Consider the following 15635-nt stretch of genomic DNA (forward strand, 5'->3'; position numbering starts at 1 on the left):
GCTACCAATCAGCTTGCCCAGGGTCACAAAGGAAGTCCATGGTAGAGCCAGGAATTAAACCCAGGTCTCTCCAGTCTCAGACTATGACCCTAACTACTGGACAGCCTTCCTTCCAAAGTCAAAACCCGTGGGGCACTTTACACGCTAGTCAATTAAACAAGAGAGGACAGTTTAAACCGGACCATTATCCTTGGATCATGAGGGGCGGATAGGCTGAAGTCTAGCAGTGTTCTGAATAAAACGAGTCTCTGATCAGAGAGTTAATCTGACCCTCAGACCACACCATCATCTCTTGACTCACACCTACATTCCTGAGCCTGGTCAAATAACAAGGCCATTGTCAAAATTAGCACGTCAAAAGAAAAGGTTGTCCCAAAAATGCAGGTGAGCGGACAGCATATGTTTATGTGAGATGGTGAATGGTTCCCTCAAATTATCTAGCTCTGGACTGCAGTGAACTAGAAGAATTTAAACACTGATCCTAGACAACCTTTTGGCCAAAGGTTCTTTTGGAGTATCACCCATTTCTGCACATGGGAAGGGTTCCAAGGGCAGTTCCAATTTGGTCACTTTTCTCTCTCAAACAGGACTCAATCTGACTGTAGTGGGACCCTGAGCACAGCATTTTTTTGGCTCCCCCTCTCCCAGGTCCTAAAGAGGTTTCAAAACACTCCTGTGTGGTATCAAAAGTGGTTGTTTTTTCCAGGCTGGCAAACAGCATGTTTATGCAAGTTATGGAGAGCAATAAATCTGGCATGAACATGTGTCAGAGCCTGGAAATACCCTCAGCCATTCCCACGATCCAGAGAACTCCAAGGGAGGGAAGGTGGAATTATTTTCCTTTCTCCCCTGAGCATGGAGAAGCCAGACAAGAAGCCTATACACCATCATCCCTGCATTTACCCTCCTCCGTGCCCAGCTAGTGCTTCCCCTACCACTCCCCCACCTCTAGCTGGCAGTAACCTGGTGGCTCCTTTCACTATGCCCCCAACCCTAGTCTGTACTTCTCCTAGTCTCTAACCTGCTTCTCAATACTCACTGCACCAGGACCTTTATTTGGAAAAAAGTCCAAAATGGCGGACAGGCCGTGGATAGGACGATTGACCTCTACGCTCACAAAGGGCTTTGTTAACTCCCAGTTGGAGCTAGGACTTGAGGAGAAGCTTCCCCAAGGCAAAACAGTGACACACTCAGCCTCCAGCCAGATGATCAGGCCTCCAATAGATCTTGGGTCCCGGTGTGCTGAATTCCACTCCTGGGAGGTAGAGGAAGAAGGGGGGAAAACCCTGGCCCATGTCATCCCCCCTCCCTGCTCATTCTGTTGTAATAAATGGCCAATCATAATAGATATACCTACCCAATAAATGCAACCCTGAAGAGATCCCTGCAACCTTGCAGAGTCTTATGCAACCACGGATGGGAATGTTCAGCACCAGATGGAATGGTGGCAATGTCTCACTAAAAGACAGAGCCAGCCTAGCTCGGTTTCAAAACACTACAAGGAGCACGCTCACAGGAATTCCTCGCAAGAGCTATAGCCAAACTCTCATTGTGACATTGTGGCTCAGGAATGGTTTTCAGATCCCCATAGGGCAGACTCAAGACCCGCTCAGTATTTGCATGTTTCTCACACAGCACCATCTCCACTTGAAGGACACTGCAGAGACTTGAATTTCAGATGGGCTTGAGTGCCCATGGCTCCCATTCACTTTAAGAGGTGTATGTGCTCAGTACCTCTACGGGAAGAGAGGAAATTATATTGGGCCAGTAGGGCTCAAGTATGACCAGCAGTACCTGGGAGAGCATCATCTTATGCCAGTATTTTCTTCTTCAAAAAGTCTCAAAAAAAATATCAACCAGCTGAAAAAAGCAGGATATCACAGATCCCAGTAATAAGCAATAAGGTGGGTGTTTTATACACCAAGACCTTTACCCCTTACTGAGATCTGAACATTACCATACTTCCCATCTGAATCTGAAAGTCCTGAACTTATGAACCACTATTTATAATGCAGTAGCACCTACATCAAAAATTTCAACCCCCTCCCCCTCCAAAGTGGCTCCTGAGTATATTCAAAACCTGTCTCATCCAGCTCCAGATACCAAAAATCTGACAAGCCACAGTAGAGGGCCCTTTGAAGGCTTGGAAGGAACCATCTAACCGAAAACCTTTTGACCTCACTCCTGTGTGATATTTTAAAATTGTTTGGAGTAATTGCTGCTATAGCACCTTACAGCAGCTATCACACCATTTTGTATCAATGAGCAGGCTGGCTTTCATCCGGGTCAGTCATACCGGACAGCTTCTGAACTTGACACAACTTATCAGAGACGGATGCGAAAGGGGATTGACTATGGGAGCTGGGTTTGTTGATCTCTCAACTGCCTAACGATAGTCAACCATTGTGGACTCCCTGCCAAGATATTAATGTTAATGAAGAACCACCACTTCACAAAGCTAATACAGACCATACTGGAGAACAAAAGATTCTTCGTGAACTTTTGTGGAAAATGGAGCAGAAGACGATGACGGAAGAATTGCATCCCATGAGGAAGTGTCTTAGCACCTACATTAATTTAATATTTATACAAATGAGCAGCCAAGCTACCCCAGCACAAGGACCTTTATCTGCACAGATGACCTGTGGGTCACCAGCCGGTGCAAGGAGTTTGGTATACTACAGAGTACTCTGGTGAATGCACTTAACAGCCTAGACAAGTACTATTCAGCCAACTAACTGCATACTCACCCAGCAAAGATGCAAGTCAGTGCATTCCATCTCAAAAAACAAGAAGCCAAATGCTAACTCAACATCAGCTGGCTTGGGATGAAGTTTACTCACTCCATAAATCTCATGTACCTTGATGTTAGTCTCTGCCAGACACTCTTTTTGAGCTCACATAGAAAAAACTAAAGCCAAGGTTAGCATGCAAAGCATTCTCAGCAAGCTGGTTACATCAAAGTGGATAGCAGACCCATTCACTCCGATCAACAGGACTGGAACGTTGCTACTTCTCTGCTGAATATGTTTGTGCAGTGTGGGCATAATCCCCTCACACAAAGAATCTGGACCCTGTACTTTACATTGTCTGCTGCTATATTACAGGATACCTTAAGCCTAGCCATGTCAACAGCCTCTATATCCTTGCAGGCATTACTCCTCCTGATATGCGCCTGGAAGCTGAGTGCATAAGACTTCTTACTCTATGTGAGTTGACAGAAGACACAACAAAGTTTTCTGGCCACTGCTAGTCCCCTCATGTTGAACCCTTGTCTGTTTGGGTGACAGTTACAGCAAACAAGAGCAGGGAATGATCCCATAGCCGTGTGCTTCAGCTCCCGCCAGCCCAGCTCATACCACCCAGTGCAGATCAGCTCTGCACTATATGGTATTGCCTTAAAATCGATGCCACACTGGAGCTGGCCAGTCTACAGATGCGATGATCAAGTGGGATGGAATCACTGGCCCCACTACCTTTTTTAACTGATTTAACTGGGAATTGGTCCTGCTTCGAGCAGGGGGTTGGACTAGATGACCTTCTGGGGTCCCTTCCAACCCTTATATTCTATGATTCTATGATTCTGTAACAAAGATCCTCAAAATAGGAAACATCTCCCACTACGACAGTTGCTTGAGCACGAATGCACTTCTAGTGGCCTGGCGGCATGCAATGATCAGGCAATCACAAGTGCACAAATGTGGCAGGAAGCAGTATGAGCACATGACAAGCAGCAGCACCTAGCGAGAGCTTGACCAAGTCGGGACTCCATTGTGCTAAGCACTCTACAAAGCTGGAGTGAGCAATGGTCCCTGTCCCAACCCACATATGAGAATGATGGTAAGACAGAGCAGGTGGATAATGTAAACGAGCAGGCAGGGGATTGGAGGGAAGTAGGAGAGGGTAACAGAAATAACAGGGCATTTTATCATAGACCTGATGTGTGCTGTATTTGGAGTCATTCAGTAATCACAACGGTCACTTGAACTGGATTCACAAATTCTGGATTAACAAAAGTTGAGCTACAGACCCAAACATTTGGGGTCGGGCTCAACTCTCTCATATATAAACACATATATCAGAGATTACATCTGTGGAGGTTATGTTCATACGATAAACTAATTTAACATGCATCTTTGAATGCTTCACCTGTTCTGTCCCCTACTGCCTTACCCCAGGATTCATTCCAACATTCCAACTACCAAGCAGCTTCAAACAGCTGCCTATTTTAAAGCCACACACACACACACAGTACATACATACAATTTGCTCCACATTACAGCTGTCTGAGGCCTGTAAGAGGCAAAATTGAGTCCTAGCTCAGGAATGGCTTTATGTATTGCACCTGTGCTAACTCACAGCCCTGCATAGGCTGTGAAGTGGAGATTATCAACTCCTACATATATGGTATATAAAGAACACCTGATGGTGTGGTGTGATATGAAAGTAAATTTTACTGGCACTTGTAGGAGGGGATCTGCATAACTCCCTTTTGGCTTTAGAATATATGAATAATGTAACCATCCAAAATTCATGCTGACAAAAAGTACTGTGTATCTAAAGCTGTGTGTCCATACTCTCAATTATATCTATTTCCAGACAAAATTTACTTTAAAATGGAGTTAAGATTGAGAGTGCATATCAATAATTTAGGATAATACACAGAACAGGAATGTTGTAATTATCCCAAAATCAACACAACATGCCTAGATTTCTTTCAGGTATGGAAATTCATAGTTCAGACACTCAAACAATCTTAATTATTTCCTGTGGTGACACCAAACAACAACTATAAGATCATGATTTAGGTAGTATAGTATTGCACTTATGGTCCCATATTAGAATAAGTGGATTTTTAAAAAAAAATCAAATGTTTTTTCTTCTCTCTGTAGGGCTTTCAGTTATGAAGAGTCATAGGAAAATAACTGCCACTAATCCAAAACACAAAAGCCTTTCCAAACATAGCCTATGCAGAAACTTTCAGCGAGTTTTAACTGTAAGAGATGTTTGAAGAGGCTTTGTTATTCTGTTGCTAAGATCATTTGGGAGAAAAACTGTCCAATACCGAGTGGTAAATTTCTTAAAATGACCCAATCAACTTTTACCTCAAGCTAACTAAATTGCCAGAAAATTCTGTAAAAAAACCAAAAACAACCCAACCAACCAAAAAGTGTTCTTTACTCAAAGTAAGTACTCAAATTTTGTGGAGGATACACTATATTCTTCCTACATAAAGTACTTGAATCCCTGCTTTAGGTGTAAAACTCAACCTTAACTATGGAATGTATTATACAGTTATGGCAGGACTCTTCAGATGTCACTGTTAAATAACTTGCAAAATTGTGTAAGTGTGAAAAAACAGCTGCAGTTAATTTTGCAATAGATTGTTTTGTGGGGAGGGGAGAGTTCTCTGTTTTAATCTGCCTAACTAGAGTCAACTTTTAGAGCAGAGTTGATCCTTTAGAGCCAGGCATTGGTGATTGCTTGCATGTCATTTGTGACTAGCTCTGTTCCAGGACTGGTCTATATATTGTTTTATATACAAAGCTACACAAGAAAAGATCCTGAGTCTGTAACACAGATGTCTTTTCCAACAGGAAGCTGAGGTGTAAGGCCTTGACGTTTGTTACCATTTAGGAAGACAATACACACCCAACGATTTTCATATGGTCATACATACCCCATTGTACTAAATGCCTGTTAGAGTACCCAGGGAAAGACAAAAGCAGAAGAGCAGATTTAAAAAGAAAATTGACAATGACTTATTACATTGAAAGATTTTTTTTTTTAAATTTTTTGTAGAGTTAGGCACTGTATGTGTGGGTGGGTAAGTGAGATAGTTGTAAAAGGTTATGTCAAATTTGTTATAGCCCTTCATACTATGTCCTGGTTTACCCCCTCTTAACTATCTTACTATCTGCTTCATTATTCTGAGCCCTACAACAGTAAATAAAAATAAAGTTTAACAAGAACTTATGGATGTTTAGAAAGGTCTCTTGTATTTATTCTTAATGCTATTAAGTGATATCCAAAAATGATAATTCAAATTACACCTCACTTCTGCCAGTTCGCCTTTGAGAAGGGAGGGAAAGTAGTGTACAAGACTCCCTTCCTCCCAAAAAAACTCGGAACAAAACCCAACAAAATAAAAAGGTACATTAGATCACAACCAGCATCTATTTTACTATGAGTTTTGACTGTCTGGGTAGTTTGAAGCAGCTTTGTTACTCTACAGCAGCCACAGGAAAGAGACACTTTCTCTCCGTGGTCACCCATTATTTATTAGGATCATTCTATGGACCCTTACTTTGGGCAATTAGCAGTCAAGGGTATAAAGGAGAAAGCTCCCGCTGTTTGTAGAGATTCTATGCTGCCCCTCCAAGAGGTACATAAATATATAAATAATAAGTCTGCCTCGGGGCCCAATGCCATGAGCTATGCAGTCTAGTTACTCTCCCCAGGTACTGGGAAATACCCTTCCATAAATTCCAAGCAGTTCATTAATGTAATAAAGGCAACATCAAGTTATTTTTCTACAATCAACTTTTCACTCAGGCACAATTTGAACTCAAAGGGGTTAATTAACTGGCCCATTGAAGAACAAAAACAAACAGCGGACGGCAAAGGGCCAGAAGAACCACAAGCAACACAAAACTTGGTAAGGTGTTCCAGGTCAGTAGCGCACTGGAGCATAAAAGTGAAATTACTTTCAGAAAACCCCAAAAGGGGAGGTGTACAAGGTTTCTTTGTGAATATACTTGAAAGGCTATATATTAAAAGTCATGCAGTACAAAATTCCTTCTTGCACAGATAGGTCACTGACCAGACTAAAACATGATCACTGAGCGGTTTTATCGAAAATAATGTAATGTTGGCATAATGTTCAAAAAATATCTATAGTAGCAAGCACACTGGTGGCACATTGCAGAAATTTATGGGAAAGATTAAAATGCAAGGAAACAGTACAGATGACAGACAGGGGTTTAGAAGGAGAGGGGGGAAAAGAGATGCAATTAAAAAACAAGCAAACCTTAAAAGTGACTGAGCCTTTATATTTGACATTTGTTTTAGGGTTAATAAAGATTAAAAGCTATCCCACTCTCCTCTTTAAAGGCAATTCTCAAAAATACCTCCTTTTCCTTCCTTTCTGTCCAGGTGCCTCATTCCAAGTAATTTGTCTTGTCACCACATGCAAGTATCATGGAACAATGCCATTTATGCAGTAGGGAATCCATCCAGTATAGCATGGAAACCAAGATCACGCAATCTTGTTTTGCTGCATGATTTCAGAAGTATACCCAAGTGGGAGTGCTCCTTGAACGAGATGGATAGCAACACCAATAGTCTACATTGAACATTTTACTGTGACACCCTAGATATATTGGGGTGGGTGTGTATTGGCCCTTTGAAGAAAATACACAGAGAAGCTTTTCTAAGTATAGGAAAGGTCAGATATTTCAATTGATATTAAATTGCTATCACCCTTTACAGTCTCATTTATAAACATAACCTACAAGACACTAGGTTAATACTTGTTTTGTGGAATATGGGAAGCGATCTTGTAATTCTTTATAATCATTTGCTTATGCACATAAAATGCACTAGTTTTTTGGCACAGATATGTTTTCACTTTGGATTGTGTAAGGGTAACCCCTTCCCTTATGAAGCGATTCAAAAACACTAGCAACTTTTACCTCTGGTAAGCACAATAGCTGTTTGAAGATTTGTATTTCAAATGCAGTGTTTTATATTGCTTAGTGATCTCAAACATTGTTTAAATTACTTGGTATGTGACATCAATTATTTAAATAAGCAAAATTAGCTTTACAAATACCATTTGTTAAGACCCAACTCCAAGCTCTTTGGTGGATAGCAAACGCCATATAAAAATACAACCTGTAATTTCTCATTCTGCTGCAGCTGTAAAAGTCTTTGCAATTGTTTGTGTTTGGACATCAGTCATCCAAAACAGCCAGTAGGAACATCCCATCAATATCAGCACTAACTTCTAATACCAAAGTCTTTCCCCTGCCCTCTGCAGCAGGTAGCCACAAACATCGGTAGGAGTTCCCAAAGGCAATAGGCTGTTTCTGCATCTTGAAAAGATATTTTCTTCTCTGACAGTCATAAGCAGCTAGTGCTGATCCCCTACTGATGTGGAGTGGGGATATCTTCTAGCAAATAAGAAATCCTGGAAAAACCAAGATTGGCTTTAGGAAGTCATAAGGGGAGTGATGTCTCTTCACTATAACTTTGGATGTTTTTTGTGGAACCAAATTTATTGTATGTTCATGTACTCCCTGCAGGAATCAGGCTTATCAGCCTAAAGTAAAAGCAGATAATTCCCGAAGTATTTCAGAAACAGCTCTAGTTTAAGTCAAGCAATATTAGTTCTTCAGTGAAAAATGTATTAACTGGATGAAGAGTGAAAGATGAACTTTCAGGCTATATAGTGTCCAGTGCCCCGGTTCTCCCAGAAATATTAGTCTGTCAGTAGAGGAACTATTTACAGTAGAACCTCAGAGTTACAAATACTTCAGGAATGGAGGTTGTTTGTAACTCTGAAATGTTCATAACTGAACAAAACGTTATGGCTGTTTTCAAAAGTTTGCAACTGAACATTGATTTAATACAGCTTTGAAGCTTTACTGTGCAGAAGAAGAATGCGGCTTTCCATTTATTTTTTAGTAGTTTACATTTAACAGTACTGTACTTTTTTTTTTATTATTATTATTGTCTTTGCTGCTGCCAGATTGTGTACTTCCAGGTCCAAATGAGGTGTGCAGTTGACTGGTCAGTTCATAACTCTGAGGTTCTACTGTAGTATGTTAGAGGCATCATAGGTTTGCATTAATCAAGTAAGTCCCACTATATTTAAGCCATGTAAGTTACAATTGGCAAGGATACAGTTGTACCTAAAGCAGACCATATACTAATATGGTGTCGAGTACAAGGACTGGACAGCTGCAGAAGGTGGAGGTCTGTTTAGGAGAGTAGCTTTTTTTCTTCCTTTAAAAAAGTTTTACACTCACTGCAAGTACTTAAATCACGCTGTAGGATGTTTTAGAGTCTCCCATCTTCAACTGATGAAGCAGGGGAATATAGCAGTAGAAAGGCTACTGTTTACATTAGCCAACAGTTGAGGCTGGAGCCCCTCCATATGGTGCTCAGTTCTAATAGGTTACGTATCAGCTAAAAGCACTCTTAGTGCTCCTGAAATAGAGATGGTGAAGGAAAAAGTCTGGAATTTGATCTGGAAGCTAAAGGTGGATACAATAGTGCCACCAGGTTCAATTTCTAGAGCTAGTTGTCATGTTGAACAGTAAAGTATTCAATTTTGATGGAGCATAAAGGCAGCCAATCAGATAGCACAAGATACTGCTACCATTTTCCCTTAAGTGTGCGGATGTTCAGAGGAAGCCAGTTACACAGGGTTATAGGAACAACCCACAGCTAAAGCAGCACTTTGGTTCCTCGTTAATCTCACCTCCCAATGGACTCAAATTTGAAAGTGCTTCTGCAGAAGCAAAGTAAAATGGATTTCTTGAAATAGCAACTGAACCCACTACTCTGCCCTTCAAAGTAGGATGATGTTGTTCAGCAGAATCATAGGCGTATAGAATGCATTTTGAAAGCAAACACAGTTTAAAATGTATTACACACAATGAGGGAATCATTTTATTAGATTATGGAAGACAGCAGCATTTACAGTACAAAAAGTTACAAGGGTAGCAGAAAGTATTTTTGGTTTAAATACTTAGGATTATACTGGGGAACATGTGAAGGATAGTACCCTTTCTAAAGCTACCTCCTAAACCAGGATATCAAAATAAGTTTTGAATATTTAGCACAAAGTAAAAAAAGTTACAACAAACATTGTTATAAAATGCTTTAATAAATAGTTTTCTTCTGAAAGTTATTTAAGAACATGTCAAACAAAGTGTACTAAACAGAAGATCCTGCAAAACAATTCCTGCATTCATGTATAAAATAATTGGTTTCAAAACATTCATGTTTACATTGTTCATTGGCCAGGGTTTATACTTTTAGATAAACATCCGCTCTTCTCACTGGTAGGATAACTAAGTGTATGCAGGGTTATGTTTTTCCAGTAATTAAAATAAACGTATAGTTTGCCCAGTTATAGCAATAATAAAGCTTTTAAAAAGTCAAAAACAAAATGCACAAGCCTTCCATTACGAACAACCATTTCTCGAGGTACTCCATCTTCTGACTTTGCCAACCGTTTTCTTAGAGCAATAGATGAATAAGCACAACAGAAACAAGAATGAGGAAAATATTGTTCCCTTCATTAGGCCTGTATTTAAATGCAAAAAATATGCAATACCACATGTAATTAACATTCACAAAAGAAAAATGCCTTGCTATGTTGTACTGTACAGTATATGCACCCTCTACTGTTCTTGAGATGGGAAGAACTTGGGTAAAACAAACGTTTCTGGACCTATTTACACGTAAAATGGTTGTGTTCCAATGTAAATACAAATGACCAACAGATTCCTAACATTGATTGTATTAACTAACATCATCTTCTTATCTGGACATAATACAAAAAAGTTTTATAAACTGCCATAAAACCTCCCTTTTGGCAACATAAATTAAAAGGAATGACGTAAAAAAAAGACCAAAATATTTTAAGTTATTAAATCAAATATACAGAGTGATTCATTTAATATATACATATTTACAAAAAAAGCATTTTCACAATTACAAAATAAACCATGTCAGTTCTCGCAATTTAACTATATCGGTATGGCAGTCTTTGACAGTTGCTATAGAAAAAGTTTAATCTCAAGGCACTTGTCACATGCTTCAATACTGCAATTCTAAAGTAATTAAAACAAAAATAAAAAGGCCACTTTTAAACCACAGTTGAAAGATCTCTATAATTTTTGTTCCTGTTACAAAGTGTGTAAGGCAAATTTGAAAAAACTTACAGAAGCTACTAACGTAACAAGTGCAGTGAGCTGCCATTAATAGAGATTTGAAGTCAAGAAACAGTTTAAGTTCACACAATTTCCTCAACCAGGAGGTTTTAAAGCCACCATTAAATTAGAGCAAGTAATAAAAAGAAATACATTCTGTAAACAGTGTACAGTCTCTTGTAATAAACTTTACACATATATTGAAAATACAACCTCTCTCCTCTGCCATACAGCGAGTGTATTACAAGTAAACTTTACAAAAATAGCAACTATCAAAGATTACTTTTTTTTTCATCTGACAGTCATTGAATAATTTATACAAGGCTAAAGAAACAAAATAAACTTTTTTTTTAATTTTATTGTTTTTTATTTAATTTTTTTTTTTACGCAAAATAAAGAAACTATGAACATTTGACTCCAATATTTTAGTCCTTGATGCAAAGTGGAGATGTCAATTTCCCCCTCCCCATTAAGTGTAGGCACAGTACGCCTATGTTCTGAATACAGGTTAGCCTCTACCGCCTTCAAAGTTTGATGCATTCACATTTTTTACAGATCTGTTGTCCATTTTGTTTATATGATGGGATTTCTTTACCGGACTGCTCTCTGATGTGTCAGATGCCTTTGCTGACAAAGGCATTGAGAGTTTGTTTGTGAGGAATTTGTCCATTTCTAAGACTTCTCTTTCCTCCTCCTCCTCCTCCTCCTCTTCCTCATATTCTACATATTCCTCCACTGCATCACAAGTTCTTTTTTGAGGAGATATAAAATTTTTGCATTCATAACGAATGTCTTTGTTACTGTAAGGTTTGTCTATAGGATTTCTTATGGGATTTAAAGGTGCCCATTGGTTGTTGGTACTCTCCTCTCTATGTGGGCGATTTCTCTCTCGCTCTTTTCTTCTCTTTCGAGTCCACCATACACAGATGATTATACAAGTCAGCCACACAATACTAAAAACTACACAAAGTATTGGAACCAGATAATCTAGGGGACAAACCAAAACAGAAAGCCTGGTTACTGAAACTAGTTAGACAACGCTGAACATCTGCAATAAGAAATATCCATACATATGCTGCAGGTATATCCTCTCAGAATCCTTTTGGAAAGGATGGAATTGCCATAAAATATTAAGTTAATTTTCTGCTTGAAACTCTAGTCCTTTTGACTGGAAAAAACGGTTCCTGAGAAATATGATGGCAGAAAATCAGAGGAGATTTCTATTCTACTGGACATTGCTACATGAGTATATACACTGGTATATAACACCATTAGAACTACATTGATTAGTTGATATCTGGATTGACTTTCTTCCAGTTACCTTTCAGGAAGTAAAGTTACATAGGAACTATGTATTCATGGCTTCTCTCTCTTTATGGTATATCTTTATGTGATCTTATGTACTACTGATGATACAGCTATTTTCTACTAAGTGTAGCTATCCAAATACTTCTGCATATAGATAAAGCACTCTCTGTATACCTTCACTTGAGTTAATGGAAACTATATTCCTTTCAAATGTGTCATATGGTTTTTTTTAAACTTACTTCGTTTAATACCCTGAACACTGATCATGTAAATTTAAAAATATTACATCTAGCACTCTTAGAAGTAAAACTAACAAGCAGAAAAAAGTACAAGTTAGTTATTGACATTTGCTGTGACTGCATTCAGTCAGTGCAAACGTATTACCCTTTCTGCATATCACACTACAAGGTAACAGTCAATCGAAGTAGCAGTTTTTCTTCATTCCCTTTCTCCTCTCCCTTCCCAGCAAGCCCCATTGAGTGCTTCCACAGCTACATGAATACAGAAATATATCAGAGAACAGGCTATTTTCCCTGCAAATTATGTTCTTTTAAAATCAACCTCTGGGAGATCATTTGCTTTGGAAATGTATTTTTGCTAGCTACTTTTACGTCCAGTGGAGGATAATTTTCTGTTTACTTCTCCAAAGTCAGGAAGGGAAGCAGTATTAGAAGCAAATATAGAAGAGGAAGTTTCAAGAGAATTCAAAAGATGGAATACGTTGTGCTTTTCTTTGAGACCTGGGGTATTGCTAGGGAATTATCATGAAAGATTCTAGTCATATCCTATGCCAGCCAACACTATGCAGTCAGACTGTGTAGCAGGAATACCATGCAGTTGCCTTAGATAAAACCTTAAGATCAGGAAGAATTAAGTCAACGGCCTACGGGTGAGCGTACTCCAGGATAACTGTTCTATGGCCATGGTACCTAGCTACACCAAGATCTGGAGCACACCTCCTTCTCAAACAAATGCCAAAGAGATGGATTTGCATATTTGTCCTGACTTTTCCAAGAAAGAAAAAAATTGTTCAGAAGTTTTTTTGGACAAGCTATTTTCTTATATAGAAGTCTCAGTTTATTGTGAATAAGGCAGACAATGAGGAGGGTTTGCAAATCTGCTCTGCATATCAGAACATCAAATGCAGCTTAGCCATTAAGACTGGAGGGCTGAGTCAACTTGGAATGCAGAGGGCCCAAATTATATTTCATCCATTTGGAGAATGACAGACTTCTACAGAGTTTTACTTCTTTTCCCTCTGTGACAGAGGAACTCAGTCACCACTGCTGTGCTGTCAAATTCAGTTAGATGGTGGCTGAAGGCAGAATACTTTATGGAGAGGAGGGCCATTCCCACCAACTTCACTGCCAAGAGGATATTAAGCTTGCGTTCTCATGGTAACCAGACTTTCTCCCTCCGCCAGACCAATGTGGAGTCATCACTTAAGTAGGTTTGTGCCAATGGTCACCTGAAAACAAGGGGTCTTGGAAGGAGTCCCCATTCAGGTAGGTGACTCTGTCCCATCACCAACCATGGGATGGTCTGTCTGCTTAGATCTCAAAGTGTATGAGAGGTAGATGAAGTGTTTAGCTCAGAATCTCCTACCTCAAAAAGATGTTCCTTATCATCCCGTATACACCTTATGATTCAGATAGCCATGGACAGAGATATTGGCCTTCAGAGGCAGTTGAGAGTGAAGAATGGGATACTGTTGCCAAGTTAACTTTAAAGTAGGCTAGTCAAAGACCATGAACAGCAATATTTAATCTGTAGATTCCATGTGTGTTCTTAGGAAGAGATGGAGCAATCAGGAGCCAAGCACACTGCACCAACCATTTTAAGGATGGGAGAGAGTATTTGATGAGCCTCCTATAGTTAGACTGGTTTCATCCTCTGGAGAAGTGGGAGACTAAGTAATCCCATTCCCCAAGAATGACTCTCCTGGTGGCAGGAGATATGACAGCCTGGGCTCAGAGTCTGGAACCAATTCTACCTCCTCTAGAGAATTCCTGTCCAAAAAAGAGATGAAGATTATTTTTTGCCTCAGAGGACTTGGGGGAATATGTGAGGAAAAATGTGTCAAATTTCTTGAAGGATGAAACATTTCTCTACCCCAACAGTGAAAGCAAGGAGGCCATACATGTGACTGACCAAGACTGTTGGTAGGAGGACTCCTTGGATGAGATCTTGGAGAAGTTAGGAAGAGACTGGGTAAATCTCCTGTCACTGTAAGGCTCCCATTCTGGGATTCCTGGTTAGAGAAAAAAAGAGTCCACTAGGGATTTCCCACAACTGCTTCCTGTATGTCTCTTGTGCTGGGAGGGACTGCTGGTGTGTGACACCTAGCGTACAGATGTTCTGCACCTGCTCTGGCCTCACATATGCTTAGGGATGTATTGTCAAGTGAAGGATCCATTCAGCTGTGCCATATCCCTAGAGGCAGAGAACCACAATACGAACTGAATGGATATGGAGAGCAATGACTGATTATATCAGGCCAGATGTTAAGAAGCGATGAGTATCTTTAACTCCTATGGAAGTGACTAGGCATTGAGGATGCTCAGCACCCTGCAAGGTTGCTCATACCATGATCTTTTCTGATCCTGGGATAGAGACATGGAAAGTTATACTATATGTTCCACTGGTGTCCTTTTCCCTGTTTTGTTATCTAGAACAAGCTGGGGGGTGGGTGGGAAAAAGAGGCAATTCAGTATGCCATTAAATGACACATCTGTTATGAGGCAGGAAACTGGGATCCTACTACAAAAAAGCAGAGAGAGGGTGACAAAACAGCTTCATGATTGACTGCTACTGCCCTCCTGGCAGGACAGAGGAAGATAGCATCAGAGCACTGAGTATACTTAAAACACTAATGTATCTTCAACTTACCGGATGATGAATGCCCAACAACTATGGTCTCTACTTTGACTTCAGTAACTGCCAGCATAACAGTGCTGTTTTGCCGTTTGGTGATTGCATTTACTATTGTATTAGCAGCGTTCTGTATTAGACTGTTATCTTGCTCATCTTGGTGTGGGATAAAAGACTAAGAGGGAAAAATGGCAAAAATAATTTTTATAATTCCAGATCTGTACTTCTCTATATCAATGATTAATCTTAATTTAAATTAGCCGTACAGATTGATAGTTACACTGAAAGCAGTTTAGAACATCCTAATTTACTATTTCCACAGGGTGGCTGGTTCATTTTGAAGTAGTATGCAAATATTAGGACAATACTATTCTCTAAATCTGTCACATGGCAGAAAGACACTGTCCCCTGCTATATGTCAAGTAGAGGCAGCAGACCTCTACATTGCTTACACCACGGAGCCAAACTTAGTCGTAGTGTAAAGGGTTTCAAGATTATCTCGATATGAGC

General features: G+C 39.8%; 1 protein-coding gene across 2 annotated transcripts in view; it reads right to left on the reverse strand.

The window, feature by feature from the left end:
• Nucleotides 1-9655: 9655 nt before the first annotated feature.
• The window catches only part of JAG2 (jagged canonical Notch ligand 2), a 95277-nt gene continuing 89297 nt past the window's right edge, over nucleotides 9656-15635 (reverse strand). For both annotated transcript variants that reach the window (XM_075129926.1, XM_048853593.2), the window contains 2 exons: nucleotides 15144-15300; nucleotides 9656-11933 (listed from right to left, as the gene is read on the reverse strand). In XM_075129926.1, the coding sequence (XP_074986027.1) occupies nucleotides 11455-11933; nucleotides 15144-15300 (636 nt within the window). In that variant the 3' untranslated portion in view covers nucleotides 9656-11454. The remainder of the gene's footprint in view (nucleotides 11934-15143; nucleotides 15301-15635) is intronic.

This window comes from Caretta caretta, chromosome 6 (genome assembly GCF_965140235.1).
Source record: "Caretta caretta isolate rCarCar2 chromosome 6, rCarCar1.hap1, whole genome shotgun sequence".
In the NCBI taxonomy this organism is placed as follows: domain Eukaryota; kingdom Metazoa; phylum Chordata; order Testudines; family Cheloniidae; genus Caretta; species Caretta caretta.